General features: G+C 40.2%; 2 protein-coding genes across 6 annotated transcripts; one reads left to right on the top strand and one right to left on the bottom strand.

Moving 5' to 3' along the window:
• The first annotated feature begins 14,554 nt into the window (after positions 1 to 14,554).
• Positions 14,555 to 16,712, top strand: LOC131685448 (zinc finger protein 493-like). Of its 3 annotated transcripts, none has more exons than XM_058969166.1 (3): positions 14,555 to 14,569; positions 15,089 to 15,371; positions 15,429 to 16,712. In XM_058969166.1, the coding sequence occupies exons 2-3, from the start codon at positions 15,225 to 15,227 to the stop codon at positions 16,410 to 16,412; spliced, it is 1,131 nt and encodes a 376-aa protein (XP_058825149.1). In that variant the 5' UTR covers positions 14,555 to 14,569; positions 15,089 to 15,224; the 3' UTR covers positions 16,413 to 16,712. The 3 variants fall into 3 exon arrangements, with proteins under 3 accessions (XP_058825149.1, XP_058825148.1, XP_058825147.1); XM_058969165.1 differs by lacking the exon at positions 14,555 to 14,569 and adding an exon at positions 14,620 to 15,033; XM_058969164.1 differs by lacking the exon at positions 14,555 to 14,569 and having other exon boundaries at positions 14,620 to 15,371.
• A 1,629-nt stretch (positions 16,713 to 18,341) lies between these two features.
• LOC131685443 (uncharacterized) lies at positions 18,342 to 20,471 on the bottom strand. 3 transcript variants are annotated; one of them, XM_058969157.1, is made up of 6 exons: positions 19,925 to 20,471; positions 19,562 to 19,853; positions 19,352 to 19,500; positions 18,996 to 19,298; positions 18,584 to 18,935; positions 18,342 to 18,513 (listed from the first exon to the last, which is right to left on the bottom strand). In XM_058969157.1, the coding sequence occupies exons 1-6, from the start codon at positions 20,060 to 20,062 to the stop codon at positions 18,359 to 18,361; spliced, it is 1,389 nt and encodes a 462-aa protein (XP_058825140.1). In that variant the 5' UTR covers positions 20,063 to 20,471; the 3' UTR covers positions 18,342 to 18,358. The 3 variants fall into 3 exon arrangements, with proteins under 3 accessions (XP_058825140.1, XP_058825141.1, XP_058825142.1); XM_058969158.1 differs by having other exon boundaries at positions 18,996 to 19,292; XM_058969159.1 differs by having other exon boundaries at positions 19,562 to 19,776; positions 19,925 to 20,059.
• Positions 20,472 to 21,744: the final 1,273 nt, after the last annotated feature.

Genomic DNA, 21,744 nt, shown 5'->3' with positions numbered 1-21,744 from the left:
GAGGGAGAGGGAATGATTTTTTACTCAAAATGAATGGGATGAAGTTTAGTCGGCTTTGGGGAATATCTCATTATTTTTGGGTAAATTTGGACTCCCTCTCTTTCGTTTTTCGTTGGAGGAAGAAGGATGCACAGATTTAAAATTACCTACTGCTAGGTAATGCAAGTTTTCTGTGTAAGGAGTCGTCCTCTTTTGTGGATTCCTAGCAGGGTGGCCAGACCTACCGATTTATCGGTAGTCCTACCGATTTTGGTCTTCCCTACACGGTAAAAAATGGTCACGTCTAATTCAAATGATGTTGCACTTGAATCAGTTTATCATGTATCACTAACAATTGGAGTGATTTAGCATTGATTTTCTAAGGATTTATAACTCGTATCAGAATAACCTGGTATTTGAAAGCTATTTAATAGAAATTATCTTTAAATTGAAATGAATATCCGTTGAATTCGCACCACTGTACTAATCTATTGAATTTGAGTGCTTCCATTATTAATTACAAGTGTCAAAACACTAAAGTCTTTAATCGACTACAAACGTATGCTCGGAAATAGGAGCAAAAATGGAAAATTTGCATTTCCAAAGTAATGTAGAACGTGAGTATTGTATATTTTACTTGTGGTTAATTTATAATGTAATTATTTGTTCTCAGGTAATCCATAATGGGATATACCGTAAGGAATACGTATATAGTTAAATGCAAGATCTCTTAGAAGCAATATGCAACACATTTCCACAACGTGCTTTCGTAGGATACGGTCGCAACCTCGAAAACGTGTCTAAAGTTTAGTTTAACTACAGTTTTCTCTGCGCTATCTTTAACCTTATTTCCGAAGTTTTTATAACGTGCCAGTCACAGGCTGGGGAGTTTAAAGAACTCATATTTATCTTATTAAATCAATTACAGATTAAGTGCAAAAGAAGACCGCATTAGAGACAATATAACCGCGTGGGTCCGCCATTTTGTTCGTGGTGGACCAAAAGTAAAATGGAGACTGACGACCCGGAGAGCGCAGCACCTCCGCCCATACCATCGCTTCCCACAAATGCGACACTAACGCCAACAGATGACGGTACAAAAACAGAATCAGAGGGTACAAAACAGATAAAAACGGATTACACATTCAACAACAAAGACGTCGGCCCCTTCAGGGTATATGTAGAGCTACAAAGCAAAGACCCCACAGGGGATAAGTCGAGCATTATGAAATTTTGTTAATTTTGTTGTAGGCCGAATGTTGAAACGAATCTTCGGAATCGAGAAACACGTTACAGACATTAAAAATGCTGGTAAGAGGAAAGTATTGGTATATCTCAGCTCCTATACAGCGGCTAATCGTCTAATCCAGAGCGAAATTACGTCGAAATACGGATACAGAGCTTATGTACCAAAACATCTACTCTCAGTAACAGGAGTTATCTCCGGCATTCCCACCGATATTTCTTCCGAAGAATTACAAAATGATATATACAGCTCTGCCCCAATTATGGATATATACCGCCTCAACCGCTTTGTCGAAGGGACCAGAACACCAACGAATAGAATCAGCATAACATTCAGAGCGAACAAATTACCAGAATATGTAAAGCTATACTGTTGCTCAATCAAGGTTGTTCCATTCTACCGAAAGACAGTCCTCTGTCTCAATTGTTTAAGATATAACCACAACACCACGGTGTCATAAGTGCGGCTTACGACACGATAACGAAAACGACTATACAACTTGCTCCAAAGCAGATACGTGCTTATACTGCAAAGGTGATCACAGCACATCGGATCCGGGATGTCCGGAACGTCTCCGCCAGAACAACTTGAAAGCCCTCATGGCTAAAAACGGGCTCACCTTCTTGGAAGCCAAGGAACGCTACTTGGTAGCTACTGCCAACAGTTTTGATGCTCTCCTCGAATTTGCAGATGAACCCACTCCCAGGGAAAGTTTCTCACAGGTTGTCGGTAAACGAACAGACACAACAAAACAAACAAGCGCACGAAGAAAACTTCTAAAGCAGCAAAATTCAAATACAGTCCAAACGTCTACAATCCCAGAGGATTCCAGGAAACGAGCCAGAAACGAACCGAGCAGTGAATCATCCGGGACTGCCCTAAACAACCCACACAGAGTTAACGAACAAGAGAAAATAAATACATTACTCCAAGAACAAACCTCGCAGACAACTGGCCCTAGCGCCATAACCAATGATGCCGTTAAGGAAGCAATAATGCGGTACTACTCAAAAATAATGAATGAGTGCCACCTTAAAGGCAAATCCCGAGAAAACTTCTTAGAGGTTAGTAAAGAATTTCTTTCATTCGACATGATCCTCAAGAAATAATTATAATCAATGTTAAATCTACAATGGAACAGTTCAAAATACTCCAATGCAACATACAAAGCTTAAACAAACACAAACAAGAACTCCAAAGGACTCTCATGTCAGAACCCTATGCAGCAGCTTTTATATCAGAAACATGGACGAAAGAGGAACAAGAACATGACCACACCTACAATATATGTGAAAAAACTTGTGCCAGACTGGAAAGAAGTAGCTTCGATGCCTTTCATTTCATTCAAGGTTGGAGTAGATTTGAAACTGAGAAATGTTGCATTGTCGCCGACGACTTGGCCGAGAGGGACTTGCTTTCGCGAATTTCACGAGAAATTTAACATATGGGAACCGACAGAATAAGTGTTTTTGTGTATGTTAAGTTACGTAAATTTGGTATGCTGTGTGTATTGTGATGAATAGTAGTTATGTAATTAGTTTTAATAGCAATCTGTATGGCGCTTTGCGTCAAAGATGAAGTTAAATAAATAAATAAATAAGCGGATATCACAAAGCACTGAAATCACGAGACGATGGATATGGAAGAGTAGCCATCTATATCAACAAAAAATACGGTTATCAACAAATCCACATGAACACTAACTCCAACAACGTTCAATGCGTAGCAGTGATGATACACGCACTAAACATAGTGTTAGTCGCAACGTACATCAACCCGTCGATCAACCTCAACGAGTTTCAACAGCAAATAGGGATTCTCTTAGGCAACCTTAAGTCGTTCAATCGTGTCATTTTCGGTGGCGATATGTGATATGGGGAAATGACAAAACAGATAAAAAGGAGTGTTTCTGATGCAAGAGATTAACGATTCTAACCTAATACTACTTAACGACGGCAGTCCAACATATCGACCACAACAGCTACACCAGAAACCCACCGCAATCGACCTGACCGCTGTGTCCAGTAACCTGGTAGTGGATACGTCATGGGAAGTACTGGATGAAGCAATAGGGAGCCATCACCTACTGATCAAAATAACACTCGCTTGCATGAACCCCGGCAAAATCAAATACATCTATAACTAAAAAAAAATCAAAGAAGGCCTCACAAAACTGGACTCCTCAAAGATAGCGGGAGTTAGAGAACTCACACAGAAAGTTAACAGCATAATAAAAAACAGTAGAACGAAGAATAAATTCTCCCCAAAATACTGGTGGAGTGAGGAAGTAGAAGAGGCCTGGACTAACAAACAGAAGGCGTTAGTACAGTTCAACCATCAAAGCAACTTAGACAATCTACTACATCAAAAACGACAAGCAGCAATATTCCAAAGGATTAAAAAGGAATGCGCCAAGACTAACATCAAAAAGTTTGCCGAGGAAATAGATCCCCAAACCAGCGCCAGAGAACTATGGAAGAAGATTCGCAGATTAACCGGAAGACGAAAACCAGCTTGCAACAACGCCGTCCGAGATAGCCCCAATCTAGCGTATCAGTTCCTTGACCTACACTTCGGACCAAGTGACGTGGCCTTCGAATCCTACACCTCGCCCTTAAGTCAATCTAACAACGACATCATAAACGTAGACAAATGGTATTCTATACTACATGGAAAGAAAAGCTCAGCACCGGGTGCGGACCAAATTACATATGAAATGCTCAGGCAATTGAAACCAGATGTTGTAAGTATTATCCTGCGAGACTTAAATACCATGTGGAGACATGGCTGCCTGCCGGAACATCTCAAGGAAATTCGGGTTATCGCCATACCAAAACAAGGCAAAGACCAGTCCACACCCTCCGGAAACAGACCTATATCACTGATCCCAACACTCACCAAAACCATCAATACAGCAATACTACACGAACTCCGAGAACATATTGATCACCGAGAATTACTACCGAAATTGTCATTTGGCTTCAGAAAAGAGCAATCAACAAACACATGTATCACCTATGTGTTGAAAAAGAATATTTCGCAGTGATATACGTACGAAATATTCTTTGTATATAAACAATTTGCCATTCACGGGACGGCAGTTGACAGTAAGAACTGTCATATGGAACGTGCTATAAAAAGCTCTGAGATGTCATCTGACAGAACGTCATGTGACAAAAGCTTCAAGTGGGTAACTTGAGCTTTTGCATATGGACGCCGCGCATGGATGTGTTGTTTACTATAGGCAGAGGGTATGACAGGGTATGGCAGTCAATAAGGGACTGTGATAAACAGTGCATGAAATATCAATCGATATCGAACTATGTTAGCATTATATAACTTGACGAACAAGAATCAAATAAAGTTATCTCAAACCTACCTACAGAAATACTTCGTGTTTTCTTACGGTATTATCAACAGGTTATGGGCCCAGTAGTTAACTGGAACTAGCCACCTGGACTATTGTAAAATAGTTGTTTTGGAAGATACACGTTTCGGGTAGAAACGGCCGGCGAGAACCATCGTTCCGGTAGCAGCGGCATCCAGCGACGACCAGCGTTTCGGGCAGAAACGGCATCCGGCGAGGACCAGCGTTTCGGGTAGAAACGGCCAGCGAGAACCATCGTTTCGGACAGAAGCGACATCCGGCGAGGACCAGCGTTTCGGGAAGAAACGGCATCCAGCGACCACCAGCGTTTCGGGAGCAAGCAGAGGATGGCGACCCAGCAGCAAGCTGGAGGATCTGCCTAGAGGATGGCAACCCAGCAGCAAGCTGGAGGATCTGCCGAGAGGGTTACTCTCGTGGACAGAAGAGGTGGTGGCTACGAGAGGGGAACTCTCGAGCGCACCGTGCCGACGACGGCATACTTCGGTAGCGTCAACCGCGAATCGATATTCGACGGTTCGGAGTTGCGGTTCCCAGCCTGGAAATGGCGAATGGAACATCATCTTATAAAGATGAAACTCCAGCACACGTTGCTACGAACGCCCGAAGAAGAGGACTTCTGCGAACCAGAAGTAGGTGCCTCGGAAGAGCTAGAAACAGCCAGGAAGGCTAAGCTCAGAAAACGGCTTGATGACGACGTTGAAGCATTGGACGAGATTGTCATGATGGTCAACAATGATGTTTTGAATAAACTAATTGGGCTCAACTATGCGAAAGAAGCCATGGATACTCTGGTCAGAACGTACCAAAAGGGCGGTACAGCCGCTATGGTTAATATGCGGGACCGGTTGTATACCATCAAACAAAGACATCACGACAAATTGTCCATGATTTTTGATGAGTACGATCTGATTATTCGCGAGCTAGATCGTATGGGTTCAAAAATGACAGCATCGGAAAAAGTTCATGCTCTACTGATCTCCATGCCAGACAAGTACCGACACGTCAAAGGCGCTCTGATGGTACTGACGAATGAAGAACTGTGTGCCAAGCCGATCATGGAGATCAAACGAATGTTTATTGATGCTGAAGCTGGGGAAGAGAAGCAGACAGAAACAAAAAACGTTGCGCTGTCTTCAAAGTACAAGCCAAGGAGAGAGGTAACCCGATGCTTCGGTTGCAACGAAACTGGGCATTTTAAAAATAAATGCCCACTAATGAAAAAGTTTAACGCGAAGGAGAAAGATAAGTTCAAGAAGCAGCAAAAGATGGAGCCTAAAAAGAGCTTTGCAATGATGACCAAAGTGGATCGTGGTAGGAGAGTCAGATTCGTAATTGACTCAGGAGCAAGCGACCATATGGTTAATGACGAGAAGCTGCTGGAAGATGTCCAAGAATTAGAGAAGCCAATCACCATTTCGACGGCGAAAGCGAGCCAGAATTTACGGGCAACAAAAGTTGGAAAAATGCGATTAAAGAGTGTTGTGGGTAACAATACAATAAAAGAATTGAAATTGTACAACGTTCTTTTTACTCCGGGTCTTGAAGAAAATCTCCTTTCGGTTAGAAGGGTTAGCAAAAATGGTAAAAGGGTTACTTTTACGGATGAAGAGGTTATCTTTGAATTTGAAGATGAAGTAATTGCTTCAGGAATCTTCGTTGATGGTTTATTCCACCTTGATCTATTTCGGGAAGAAAAGTCGGCGGAAGATGGAACAAACTTAGCATTGTTCGGAAAGAAGGTGAGTTTGGAAACATGGCATAAAAGACTTGGCCATATCAGTGATACGAGTTTGGAGAAACTAATTAAGAAGGGAATGGTTGAGGGTATCAATCTAACTTCTGGAAATATTAGTGAAACAAATGTATGTAATGGTTGTATGGCAGGGAAGCAGGCTGCATCCAAATTTAAACAATTGCAGCTGCCAAGATCAAAACGACCACTGGAACTCATACATTCGGATGTTTGTGGAAGCATGGAGCAGGAAACCTATGATGGCTATCGTTACTTTGTAACCTTTATAGATGATTATACGCACTTTCTCGTGGTTTACCTCATGAAACAGAAATCGGAGGTTTTCGAGAAATTTAAAGAATTCGAAGCAATGGCGACAGCATTCTTCGAAAGACGTATTTCAATGCTAAGGTGTGATAATGGAGGGGAATATACAAGTAACGAATTTCAAGCTCATTGCAAAAGAAATGGTGTTAGAATGACGTTCACTGTTCCATACACACCGCAGCAAAATGGTGTAAGTGAACGTATGAACAGATCTTTAATGGAAAAGGTCAGAGCTTTGCTTTACGAAAGTGGATTAGCGAAAGATATGTGGGGAGAAGCATTATATGTAGCAACATATCTAATCAATAGATCTCCAACAAGTGGGATAGAAGAGGACAAAACTCCGTATGAAAAATGGTTCAAAAAGCGACCAAACTTGAATCATTTAAGAGTTTTTGGGTGTAAAGCATTTAAACAAATACCTAAAGAGAGGCGTCAGAAATTAGATTTCAAAACAAAACCTTTGATATTTGTGGGGTACGCAAATAATGGTTTTAGATTATGGAACAAGGATACGCGTTCAATAGAAATTGGCAGAAATGTAGTATTCAATGAATCTACCAGAGCCAATCAAGATATTGACCACACAAACATGGATTTCGTAGAATCATCTGGTCAAGATTTAATTAGATGTACACGCTTAAACCAAGGAGAACAGAACGAAGACGAGGATGCTGCTATACATCCTTCTGATGAAGAACAGCATGAAGAATGCACACTCGAAACAGAGCAAGATAATCTAGATTCACTTGAAGAATCAGTTGGCGAAACTGACTATGAAAGTACAAATGAAAATCCAACAGACGAAAGAGAGGACGTCGATGATGGTCAATCATTGCGTCGAAGCAAGAGGGAGAGAAAGATACCGGGTTGGTATTCCGATTATACAGCAAAAACAGCAATGATTTTCAACGAAGAGATTCCGCAAACTATTGAGGAATTGAAGAAAGTTTCTGATTGGCAAGAATGGAAGCATGCTATTCAAGAAGAGTTTGATGCATTACATCAAAATGGCACTTGGACAGTGGTTAACTGTTTGCCAAAAGGAGTTAAACCAATTAACTCAAAATGGGTTTTCTCAATGAAAGAAGATGGAAGATATAAAGCACGATTAGTGGCAAAAGGGTTTTCACAGCGTCCTGGATTCGATTACTGTGAAACATTTGCACCAGTCGCCAAACTAGAGAGTGTTCGGTTAGCACTAGCCCTTGCTAACGATCATAAATTGTTAGTACATCAAATGGATGTCAAAACTGCATTTCTACATGGGAAGTTAGAAGAATAAATATACATGAAACTTCCACCAAACGTAAATGGGCAAAGACAAACTGTTCGTCTACACAAATGTTTGTATGGATTGAAACAGGCAAGCAGATCTTGGAATAAACATTTTGATGATTCAATGAAAACACTAGGTTTTGTCCCTCTCAAAAATGACAACTGCATCTATAAGTCAAAATCTAGAGGCATTATAGTAATACTATATGTAGACGACATTTTACTACTTGCCAAAAACATCGAAGCAATTACGTGGATTAAAAAGAAACTTGGAAGGTTATTCCAAATGAAAGACATGTTAGAGATTAAGCACTTCCTGGGAATGGAGATAAATCGTGATTTGGAAAGCCAGACTATTGAAATTTCTCAAACAATATACGTGGAGAAACTTCTTAGTAGATTTGGGATGGCTGATTGTAAACCAGTGGGGACACCATTGGATATCAACACGAAATGGTCAAAATCTGAGGCAAAAATCACTGAAGAGCCATACAGAGAACTGCTGGGATGCCTACAATATCTTTCACTAACTTCTAGACCTGATATTTGCTCTGCGGTAAACACCCTAAGCAAATATGCTAACTGCTCCACCGATTGGCACTGGTCAGGATTAAAACGAATATTGCGATATTTGAGGGGAACGAGCAGGGCCGTCGAGAGTCGTGTCGGGCCCCAAGGCTTGTAATACTGGCGGACCCTTTAAAACCTAAGCCCTCTAGTTCATCATGAATTTGTACCTCTTCAGTTATGAGAAACTCGTGGTCCGTGGTTTCTATTAGTCGCCGGTTGACTCATTTTCGACAGCTTATTCCGTGGTATCCAAATCGGCTTAATATCCATAGTTACGAGTTTTTTTTTTTTTAATTTGCTGTGATAATATGTAGGACCCGACAACAATGGATGAACTGAACTGATTTGATTTCTTTATTTCGCATATTACACTAGTTTACAAATTTTGAGTTAATTGCATAAAGTTTAGAAAAAAGGTGTTTTCTAAGTCAATTTTGGGTCGCTGAGCACGAAAATCCTATCCAGGGCAGGGTCCGCTAAAATCATAAAATTTCCATTTCGCTCAATGTGCTATAGCATCAACATTTTCCATCCGATGTTAGCGATATTAGGCTTAAAATTAACGTAAACATATTATTTGTCATCTTACATTCTAAAAGGTCCAAAAAAATTGTTTCTCGGTAAAAAAATCATTTAAAAATGAGTAACTTTTAAAAATTGTCTAAAATGCACTTTGGTCGCTTGCAGCACTAAAAATTTTACATATGATCGACACATATTATGTTTTTGGAAATGGAATCTCGGCACCTTTCATCCTGCATATCGACTAAATTAATTAAATGATTTTGACACGAAATATTGACTAAAAACTACAAAAACGCGCCCAAAAACGAGTTTTTTGAGAAAATCACAAAATCGCTTCTTTGAACAAAAAAATGAATATAGTTTTCGTGTTCAGCGACCCAAAATTAGTCTAAAAATACTTTTTCTTGATGCTTCATTTTTTTGTAAACTAGTGTTATAATTGGGTTCTTATAGTAATCACACGCATCTTTGGTAACGCCAAAATCACCGTTCTATCTCCACACAATGCATTTTTTGGGGAAAATTTCCTTGAACGTGCTATAAAAATACAAAAATTATCCATTTTAACCACCGGTTAATTAACGTCAGTCTACCTTCTCATCTCGCCCAGAGTAGAAACGAAAATTCGTTCCGCTATAGATACACGGCAAAAACGACTGCTATTTTTTTTTGGAAATGTCCTGTAAAATCAGCTACTCGGGAAGTGAAACAATTACTAAACGGGTAGATTGTGTTCAATCCGGGAGAAGTTAAAGCCCTGCAAATGCACCAAACATTAAAAAGCACAACCAGAATAGGCAAGGGCTCTCGAAAGATGTGCTTACATGAATTATCTCCACACACCCCTGACATCGTGATTAACAAATTTATGTCGAGATACGGAGAAGTGGATTCCATAACAGCTGAAACTTCGCATTTCCCGGGTGTCCCTAACGTTGTTCTTGTTGTGAGAATGCTTCCGTACAAACCAACTCCTTCATACGTAACCATTTTATGCGGATCAACCGAAAGTGGGACGTTTCATCAAACAACAATGATTATGCACCCATGGTAGATTCCTACGCGCGACTTCTACAAAGACACTTCACCGCGGAAAACTTTGTGCAAAAATAGCTAAGAAAAGCTCACCTACTATAACCGTAAACAGCACGCAGTTGTCTTATGCCAAACCACAAACGGTTACAAAACCAATATCTACGGATCTGACAGGAACAAATATTCACTCAACAAAAATCACGTCCAGTGTCTCCAAGCCAACAACCGGCACCACCAGCAAAGCGAACGTCGCACGCTTGACGCTGTTTGATGCTCTATTACATTCTTCGAAAATACTTTGAATTGGCTTCTAAATATTTCGTAATATATTCCGTCGATTCAAACAATGAAACTCGTTTTTTTAACTTGTACACAAAGTAGAAAACTCCCTTAAGAATTACTATCGCTATTTTTATTATTCTTTTATGAATACCGGACGTGTTCGCCCATCTTCCGAGTAGAAACGCGGGCCTCCAAATGCGACCCGGGCCCCAGGGCAATTGCCCTGGCTGACCCCCCCTCTCATCGGGCCTGGGAACGAGCAACACAAAAATAATTTATTCATCAAATAGCGAATATCCAGCTTTAGTAGGATTTGCCGATGGAGATTTTGCAAATGATCCTGATGATAGGAAATCAGTTTCAGGATACGCATTTCTACTATACGGTAATCTTATTTCGTGGTCAACGAAACGACAACCGACTGTAAGCTTATCAACAAGTGAAGCAGAACTGATAGCACTTTGCGCTGCTACGAAAGAAGGAGTGTGGTTAACACAACTTCTCAATGAATTGGATGTAAACATAACACCATTCATCATAATGGAAGATAGCATCCCATGTATCAACATAGCACAGGAGCCAAGATCACATCAACGGATGAAACACTTGGATATCAAATACCTTTTCATCCGGGATCTCATCAAAAATGGTAAAGTAAAACTACAGTTCATCCCAAGTGTCGATCAACCTGCAGATGCCTTCACTAAGGGGTTACCTAAAAATATACACAGAAAGTTATTCGGTGTATTGAATGTGCAAATTGTGGGGAAGTGTTGAAAAAGAATATTTCGCAGTGATATACGTACGAAATATTCTTTGTATATAAACAATTTGCCATTCACGGGACGGCAGTTGACAGTAAGAACTGTCATATGGAACGTGCTATAAAAAGCTCTGAGATGTCATCTGACAGAACGTCATGTGACAAAAGCTTCAAGTGGGTAACTTGAGCTTTTGCATATGGACGCCGCGCATGGATGTGTTGTTTACTATAGGCAGAGGGTATGACAGGGTATGGCAGTCAATAAGGGACTGTGATAAACAGTGCATGAAATATCAATCGATATCGAACTATGTTAGCATTATATAACTTGACGAACAAGAATCAAATAAAGTTATCTCAAACCTACCTACAGAAATACTTCGTGTTTTCTTACGGTATTATCAACACTATGTGACAAATCTGATCCAGGACAACAAAAGGCAAGGATGGATTACAGCAGGAATCTTCATAGACCTAAGTAACGCATTCAATGCTGTACGTACAGACAAACTAGAACAAATAATGTCTGAAATGAATATTCCCAATCCATTTTTGATATAGATCATTCCTAAAAAATAGGCGTTTGACAATAAGAAGCGGTGATTCGGAAATCACTCGCATTATCAGTAACGGACTTCCCCAGGGGGACGTACTGTCCCCGATCCTTTTCAACATATATACAACAGACTTACATAACAGTAGCACTGAAGATGTAGTAATCGTGCAATACGCAGATGATTTTATGGCAATCATACGAGCAAGGACCACAACTAGTTTGAAGGATAAAGCGCAAATATTCATTCAAAACTTCGAAGCAAAAGCAACAGATTTGAACTTAGCCGTGAACCCGAACAAAACAAAAGCAATGATATTCAAGTGCACCAACGAACAGCTCGATGTCAAAATCCAAGGACAACAGATAGAAACTGTAAAAAGCCATAAATATCTTGGCACACACCTAGATCGCACAGGAAGCTATGGTACACATATTAGAGAACTTCAGCATAAAACAAAAGGGCGATTAGACATGCTAAAAGTCATATCATCCATCAGGCATGGAGGACACCCACAAACTCTCAGGATGCTTCATAGAGGATTAATTAGAAGTGTATTGGATTACGGCTGCACCATATATGATAATGCAGCAAGGACTAATAAAACCGCACTAAACGTGTTAAATAATCAATGTTGGAGAAAAATAACCGGATGCTCTAAGACAACACCATGCAACACACTAGCAGCATTGGCAGCGGAAAGCCCGCTAGAATGTCGGATTGAATACATAGCCTGCCGAGAGATATCAAAACATATATCGAATCGGAACTCTATATCGGAACAGCTAGTTAAACTGACGGGCAGAGATTCCCGAGGAAAAATTAACACTCATTGAGAAAATCTACCTATCAGGAATCAGTAGCGTCTGGCTCAAATGGCACGTTCCCCATGTTGATCGGAGATTTGTGCCTTGCCAAGAATTGTCTTTTCATCATTTCCCTGATGGGAAGGATTGGGGAAGTGGTAAGGTTGGGGGTAAGGAAAACAACGATACAGAACAATTAAAACAGAGCATTCTGCACCCCCGGAGTGATGCTAAACGATCTGCAGGTGCTACAACAGCAGGAATAAAACTTCCAACCCCCGGAGGGATTTAGAACCTCTACTCAAACAGTGAGCGGATATATCAACACCCCCGAGGGGTTATTGAGATAACAGAACGACAACACCCCCGAAGAGATATTGTCATTCAAATACGGCCAAAAAACTATAGCTCTTTACCATACTGGGTTAGGAACAAATGCATATCCTTAAATTTCAGCTCTCTGTACATAGGTTCATCTATGTATGGAGAACCAAAAATCCGGATGCGCAATTGCACCGACCGCCAAACGCTACGCAAGATGGTCCTGTTTCTGCAAAACGGAGAGCACAAGAATCGACCAAAAGTTTACACAGATGCATCTAAAATCGGGCAAGTCTGCGGTGTAGGAGTCTTCCACCCCACGGCCAACCTGCGGCTCAGTATACAGCTCCGAACCGAAACATGCATTATGACAGCGGAAATATATGCAATCGACACCGCCCTCGCCTACATCCTCCAAAACGAGATCACGAACGCAGTGATATACACGGATTCTCTGTCAGCCTGCTTGTTAATCCAAGAAGAACTGAAACAGACGATGAGAAACTCACTTTTACAAAGGATCATTGAAACGGCACACACCACAGGTACAACTCTACAGTGGATACCCAACCACATTGATATACAAGGCAACGATACTGCAGATGACCTAGCCAAGGCTGGCATAAGTGCAGACACAATCATTAACAATGGAATATTCTTAAAAGATGCACTAAAAGTATTTGAGCAACAAAAACTCCAAAACACGAACAAATTGTATACCGAATACTCCAAAGAAAAAGGTAAACACTTCTTTGCTATACAAAATGAATTTTTGAGTACGCCCTGGTACGATAAACAACTGACTGGACACGGAACCCGAACACTCAATCGCTTGTTGGCAGGCCATAATTACTCTAAATTCTGGCTGGCGAAATTACAAATCGTTGACGATAGTGACTGTGAAATTTGCCAAGAACCAGAAACCGCGGAACACATCATACTTCACTGCAGCCGGTTTAATTCCATTCGATCGAAATACTCCTTCGATTGCAAATTCCCCTCGCTTATCGAGCTGTTTAACTCCCGAAACGTCAAAACCTACAAAGAAGTAGTCCACTTTCTGCAAAAAGTGGGAGCAGACCTATGAATCAAAAGGAACGCTGACAGCGATCTTTGCTGTTACCCGAATGAAAAACGTATAAAGTAACTGCTGGGCATATGGTCTAGTCACCGGTCCCATTACTCTCGCTATGACATTCAAACGTCATAACAACAGAGGAAGAAGAAGAATGTGCAACACATTTCAAATGGAAGTGATTTGCTGTTGATTTCGTAGTGCTTTGAAATGATCCATTCCAACAGATTGACACATCGCATTGAAATGTTGGGCAAGTAGTGCGAAATCAACTACAAATCACTTTCCATCAACGTGACGATTTTTTACCGTGTACGGATTCACAGACGACCAAGGCAAAACTACCGATATTTTGTTATACCTACCGAAAACTACCGATTTTTATTGACTTTCCTTTTTTGGGTTGGATTTGGTCTGAGATCTGTGTTTTCAGTATTTTACAATTCTATGTCAACGATGTCAACACTACGTTTTTGGGACAACAACCCGGCCTACCGATAAATTTTTAGTGACCCTATCGATATTAAGGAATTCTATCTGGCCACCCTGATTCCTAGATATCGTACTGTTTACAGTCAAAACAATCCTGTGGATAGATGTTGCTACAAATTCAACGAAACTTCACATCTGTTCGACTTTAATGTCACCAAATAAGTTAGCTATTAGGATTTTTTAATTAATTTAGAAAGTATGTTCTATTTTTTAATAATCTGTACGGTATCTAACCAAGATCGGACAAATAATTAATAATAATAATATTACGTTTTGAATGAACGGTATAGAATAAGCCTTTCTATTCCCGTTAAAAAAGAAACGGAGCCGTATTATTTCGTGAGGAAAACAAAATATTTTGCACTGCAAAAACCGGTTGAGGTTAGGTATTTCCTGAGGCAAACAAACCAAAATCCTTTGGCGATACATTGTGGTTGTAAATCAGCTGTCAGAAATCTTAATAAGCCCATCAGAAGCGGTTTGTTTACCTCCCAATGGACTAATCCATGTGCAGTTGTGTTGGTGCGAGATTGAGGTTAACTCGGGTGATATTTTTGACGAATGAGGTTATATACATGAGGTCGATAACCACTGTGTGCGTGTTTTCTTTCGTATACCTATCGAATAATTTATTATTATATTCAAACTATCTAAAATGGAGTTAGTGTTGTGTTGTCGTCTTGTTGAGTTTATCTAATTGTAACAAATATTGTAGATTTGGATATAAATAATTGATTCCCTGAATCTTCTTTGACCTGTATAACACTGTAAGCCAGCTGACTAAGTGCGGATATGAATACAATCTTTTAATTGTGCTGCGCAAAGAACACAGAAAACCAAGTGTATCCATTATGACAGAGTTAGCCACCCAAATTTTAATGCCGGAATCCTGCCGGTGCTGTTTGATAGAGGAAAGTGAAATGTTTTGCATCCTTGATACATTGGACGAGTTCGAAAGTACCATTTATGACTTAATCACAAATCACATCGGAATAATGGTAAACTTTGATAATGTTCTTATTGCAAGCAGCATTTTTTTAAACTTTATATTTTAGATTACAGAAAATGACTGTTTTTCAAGGAGCATCTGTAGGGCTTGTTTTAATGATCTATCTACTGCAGTACGCTTCCGGCAGCGATTGTTGGAAACAGAAGACATACTGCGAAACACACAGATTGATATTGAAAAACCACAAGTAAAGGAATTGAGCGACGAAGCTGTCAACTCGCAACAAGAAAGTCAAAAATCTGTTTTGAAAGAGAAGACTGATTTACTCACTGTCGAGCCGGACGTGCACTCTAATCTGCCTTCAGAATATAGTTCAACCGATCAAAACGGTGAACACAGTAGCGGAACTGTGTCATCAACACAGCAAAAGAGTACAAAACTCGATAAAAAGCCTACTAAATTGGTAGCTAAGCCTCGAAGACGTCCCAAAAATGTGCCACACGAATGTGAAATTTGTGGTAAAGTGTTTATTAAAGCCAATCTTAGAAAACATCTTCGGATTCATTCCGGCGAACGACCTTTCAAATGCAACGTTTGTCCCAAATCGTTCGTGACCAAAGATAACTTAAAAAAGCACGAAAGTCTCCACACCAATTACAGACCGTTTGAGTGTGATTTGTGTGGCAAACGGTTTGTAAGTAACGGCCACCTAACGCAACATAAGCATTTTCACACCGGTAAACGACCCCATCGATGTGACATCTGTGGGAAGGAGTACACAACAAGCAGCCAGCTTAGCTACCATCGATATAATCACACTGGCGGGCGGAAGTTTGCGTGCGAGCTTTGTGATCAAACCTTTATCATACGGAGTAAACTGAAGAAGCACATGTCGAAGCATACGGATGAGAAACCGTTTCAATGTGATATTTGCGGAAAGAAGGTCAAATGTAAAGATACTATGATAAAGCACATGCAAATCCATTTCGGGCCACGAAAGTGCGACATATGCGGGGAAGAGTTCGAAAAAAATACTCCCTTTACGAATCATCGGAGAATGCACAAAGAGGAAGCGTTGAAAAAAGGGTGATAGATGCTGTCCCAACATGATCCATAGATGCATGTGTGTTGTTTGCTTGATACAAATTGACGATAATGTATATTTTGATGGGGTTTTATTACATCAAAACGGATATGTAGGCAATATCATGCATTTAAGGGTCGAAGCTCAACAAGTTGATAAGTTATACGTTCTCAGGTTGCACCGATTTACTTGAATTCTATCAGAAAGGAACGATTCGAAAGGGAGTGATTAATCCTCTAGAGCCCAGTTAAACTCATTACGGAACCGGTTCGGATTTCTGAATGGAGTCATTATGGATTCCAAATCAAATGCAACAACCGATTCCGACTCAGAATCGGTTGTTGCATTTGATTTGGAATCCATATTGACTCCATTCAGGATTCCGAATCAAATTCCGAATGGTTTGACCGGGAGATAGCTATAAAAATATGTGAATTTTGTTGAAGTATCGAAGCAACCCATGGATATTGTAACATCATTCCGTTGCTATATATTGCGTTGACATGGAATAAAATTTTCATTAGTAGCTCAAACCTGAACTGAACACGTTATTTCTATCCCAAAAGCGCCCTCTACGCTGGAAACCTCGAAAAGGTTAGGCACAAACGGAAATTCCTGATCGGAAAATGGATGCGTGAAGTTTGCTGTTTTTTTCTCTCGACGTGAATCACTCCATCAGATTGAGTGAACGATAATTATGAAATCGAGTAACTCGAACTACCTGATCTACGAGAATGATATTGTCATTCCATGCCGAACGGAGCAGGAATATCGATGACTGGACCAAACTTTAAGCAAGAGCTTCAAAATTTCGGAGCCGGAAGAATTGAAGTATTTCCTGAGAATCCACGTTCAACACGAACCTGGCCGAGTCATTTTGAGTCAGAAGTCGTACGTGCAAAAGATTTTAACGCGGTTCAACATGGAGAACTGCAAAGCGTTTCGTGTCTCCATGATTAGCGTCTTCGTTTAACAAAGGGAGGAGTGATTTGCTGGCAGATGTACAGCAATATCAATGTTTTGTTGGAGGTACGGCAGATCACTAGTAGCGTTTGGGTGGCGTTAGCAATCTTCAACTGGAGTGCTTCATGGACGCAAACTGGGCTGGTGATGTCGATAACAGAAAATCCAACATTGGCTACATTTTCAAGTTCGGTGATGCACTTGTTGGCTGGGGAAGCAGGAGGCAGTGCTTACAAGAGCTGCAGTAACTGCGACGATTGAATAATGTAACATCCAGGGGTTGTAATTCTCTCACTCACGCGAGAAGTAGCTTATCCGATGTCCAACTTTTCCGAGATAAGATGAGTCGCAAAATTCTCCGTCTCCACAAATAGCGTGAGAATGATTTTGCGAATAAAATTTATTTGACTTGAATAAAATTTATTTGATAAAATTTTAATTTCGTGGAAATCAATAAAAACTTCAAAAAATACACTTAATTACAAAGAAAAGCGGCAAAGAAGTATGATGGACTTGTTTTATCGTGTTTTGGAATAACGACAGCAAAGCAGGGAACGCCAAAAGGATACCGTGATAAACTCATTCACTCATTCTCCGGCTGTTTTATTTATCCGGAAAAATAACACGTTGGATTTATCCGGAGAAGTTATGTGAGTGCCAATAACTTTTCGTGTGAAAATGTGAGTTTTTATTGTCGCAGTAGCAAACTATCCGGGCGCATTTACTCATATGAGCGATAAATGCAATGCCTGGTAACATCTTTACGTTGCTATATCACATGGCATAGAATACATTTTCACTGGTATTTCAAACCTCGAGCGAACAACGGGACTTGCGGGTAATAACATTTGACTAGGGGTTTGCTCAAGAACACAAATGGTGTCACGTTTTCTCGTTAGTTGATTCTAGAAAACGACTAATACTACTTCAATCTTCTCAATTTCCAATTTCGATTTCAAAAGCTAAAAGCGCTTCAAGTGATGTCTATTTTATTCTAAGAGTGCATCTGAAATAATTATATTTTGACGCATATTGGCATCGGAAATATCCAATTTAAGTCGCTTGCCAGTGTCAGCTTTTTCCAATAGCCCCTGTACCGAAGCTACTACATCTTTGTCGAGACCGGCAGCGTTTGTAGACAGAGCTGGAGAACGATTTTAATTAACAAATCAAACAATTATTAAATAATTTCATAAGTATTAATGCCTACTTACAGATACTACCAGCCGATTTAGAAGACTTTTTCTTGCGCCGGTGGATTGTCGATACGCGCAATCCCTTGGCTTCACTGCGTTTCTTGGCGTTCTTTACAACCGATTTGAAAAAGTTTTCCAGAAGGTGGAAGGAAAACTTTTCGTTTGTACTTCTTACAATTCTGTAAAACAGGGCCAGAATGTTCTTGCAGTCTTTGATAGCACTCTTCTCAATGTCACTTCGGCTGCCTCCGCTCCAGGAGCAGTGTATCAAAAACTTTCGATCAAAAAACCGGTCGATTAGATAGTAGCAGGTGTTCTGGCCGCGGTAGTTGTCGCCCTTGTTACCAATTTTTTCTCGCATGTGTGAGAACTGTTAACGCAATATTTTGTGAAATTTAAATTTACAAATTTTTAATAAGTGCAATCTTACCAATCTTTGGGCAAAAACAGGATCGTTTAGATTCTGTTCTAGACATTCTAATTCTTTGGCTGTTTTTATGGGCTTGAATTCTTCATTTTTTCCCAATATTAACTCTCCTGGCAAATTCACAATCGCCTGATCTGGAGGAACAGGTGAAATTTCCCGATGACAATCGCTTCTTAGTGCGGCAACAGCTTTGTACAGTAGCGCATCCATAACACTCAGTACTGTGCTAGTTATTTCCGTCTTGACTGCATCCAACTTATCGCTGATGATACTTCTCAAGTGATCTCTCTCGTAGTAATGCTGTTGCTAAGAAATATAATCTAATTCATTCGAAAAGCTAACAGAAAACTGAAACTAACCTTATTCACCTGAAAAAACGAATGCACATCAATAGGATGACTATTATTGGAAGTACTGTTTGGTATTTGCGTTCGCCCAACGTGATGTTGTGACTGACACGCACCAGACACACTACTGAAAGAACTGGCAAAGTTTGCAGTTGTTGGGTCTTAAATAATATTTCATTAATTCAACATCATATGTTAATCTTACAAATGCCAAAAGCTTACGACTTGATGAATCTTCTGCTTCGTTTGCCTTCACCCCATTTGCGGTCTCGATGTCTGAAAATTCCGCCTTAACCGCGCTACTGTAGCTCTCTGCTGACCACTGATCAATCGACTCTGTACTACTGGTCGATTGCAAGTATTTTCGATGTAAAACTGAATTTTTGACGTCCAGCCTCGTAGTTTGGAGTACATCTTCCGTCTTCATGCAGCGCAACCTAAACCGAGCAGCATGGGCTAAATCAGTCAAGCAGTTTGAACAGATACTTTTTGAGAAGTAGTCGGTTTCCGTAATCTAACAAGAAGTGCGCATTACTATCTATTGATTGATGGAAGGATTCTAATGACATTCCAAAATAAACGTACCGTTATTCCACCGCAATTTGCAATTACATCGGAAATTTTACTCTCAAACTCGTCCATTTGTTCGAACACATCGAACATTTCGCTTTCCGATGCCAAGCAACAACGGCAGCATTCCGGCATCAGGAGACATGAGGCCATTTTCACGTGTAACCAGTTGATGCTACTGATCAAAACACATTACTTTTCCCTAGGACCTAGATTTTTCCGAACCCTAGTTCGATCGGAATGGTAATAAACTTCCTTGGCCTGATTCAAAGCCTGTACTAACAGGTTGTCGTGCTCAACAAAATCACAAATAAATTGTTTACTTATGTCATGTTTACTATTGTGTGATCAGCTGTTCACCTTTCCTAAAGTCTGTGCACAGTAAAAATTGTCATCTAATTCAAATGATTTTGCAACGCCTCACTACACGGTAAAAAAATTTCACGACTGGTTCAAATGATTTTGTACTTGAATCAGTTTATCATGTATCACTAACAATTGAAGTGATTTAGCATTGATTATCTAAGGATTTATAACTCATCTCAAAAGGGCCTGGTCTTCGAAAGCTATTCGGTAATTGTTCCGAATCGCGGCTTTTTCGAAAAGAGGGTTAATTTCTTTTGGAAATGGTTCTAAATGGCTTATTTTATAACAAGTAAAGAAAAAAAATCGGGGGGAAAGCTTTAAAGTAGTTTATACCGGAAAAATAAGTTGTTCCCACTTACGAAGAGTAGGCCACGAACATTTTTGACGACCAGTTGACTGGCGATTTTGCTGCGCAAGTCAAAATCATTTATTTTCGAAAAATGTCCAATCCAGCCTTTTGAAATATCTCAAAATATTCTCCAAACTTGTCAAATCCAGTTCCTCTTCAGTGTAAGTGAATTCATCATGGTATTAGTTTGAATAGTGAAGAAAAACTTAAAAGTGAAAAGAACATAACCGGAACGACAAAAATTAAAAGGGTTTGACTGAAAAGACACTCCCCGGTTTGAGGAGAACTGTCGTTTCGATCCATTACCATTTCGTACTTTAAAAACTGTTATAAGAACCCAGCAGTGAAATTAACATTTAAGGCTCGTAAGTCGGTGAAAAATCCCCGTTTCCAAGTGACGCAATATCAACATTCTCATCAACATCTTGCTATCGAAGGGTGCAATCAAACCTGTAATCCACTCGTTTGCCCGGTATACTCAAACATAGGGGCTATTCCTAGTTTAAGTTCGACTGAGTGGCAGCGAAGTCGGACAGCATGACAAAAAGCGATGTGGCGTAGCCTCATTAGGCATTAACAATATTTTATTTAGTAACAATAGGATAGTATTCATTTACAAAAATAAAATGTTGTCAGTGCCGAATGGGGCTACGCCACATCGCTTCATTCAAGTGCTGTCCGACTTCGCTGACGCTCAGTCGGACTTAAACTAGGGATAGCCCCTATGTTTGAGTATACCGGGCAAACGAGTGGATTACAAGTTTGATTGCACCCTTCGATAGCAAGATCTAAACCACCTCGTCCTTCGGTTTCTCAGCGGCTTTGCGCCGCTTCGAATCCTTGGATTCAACTATTAAGTTCTTTGCGACCGGTCTCACGAACACTAATGAAGTTTCCTGGTTGAAAACAATCCCATTTACTTTTGCCGTCTTTGTTTATTATTTTCCACCAGCTTGTGATGTAGTATTTGTGTCATGTGGCGTGTACGTACATGAACCGTAGAAAAGTCTATACGGCAAAGCCGCATTGCACTACCTTCACCCTTAACGTCACTTTCTCATGAGCAATGCCATTGTTAGTAAGGTAAATGGGAACAACTTATTTTTTCCAGTTTAAACTA

Source organism: Topomyia yanbarensis, chromosome 2 (genome assembly GCF_030247195.1).
Source record: "Topomyia yanbarensis strain Yona2022 chromosome 2, ASM3024719v1, whole genome shotgun sequence".
NCBI lineage: Eukaryota > Metazoa > Arthropoda > Insecta > Diptera > Culicidae > Topomyia > Topomyia yanbarensis.
This window is presented reverse-complemented; position numbering and strand designations above follow the sequence as displayed.

Bases quoted from the DNA above. Each gene is read 5' to 3' on its own strand.
- LOC131685443 (XM_058969157.1), bottom strand. From the start codon at position 20,062: ATGGCCTCATGTCTCCTGATGCCGGAATGCTGCCGTTGTTGCTTGGCA. The intron at 19,501-19,561 runs GTAAGCTTTTGG...ATATTATTTAAG, and splicing joins AGCAGAAGATTCATCAAGTC to ACCCAACAACTGCAAACTTT. The intron at 18,936-18,995 runs GTAAGATTGCAC...TTGCGTTAACAG, and splicing joins CTGTTTTTGCCCAAAGATTG to TTCTCACACATGCGAGAAAA.
- LOC131685448 (XM_058969166.1), top strand. From the start codon at position 15,225: ATGACAGAGTTAGCCACCCAAATTTTAATGCCGGAATCCTGCCGGTGC. The intron at 15,372-15,428 runs GTAAACTTTGAT...TTTATATTTTAG, and splicing joins CAAATCACATCGGAATAATG to ATTACAGAAAATGACTGTTT.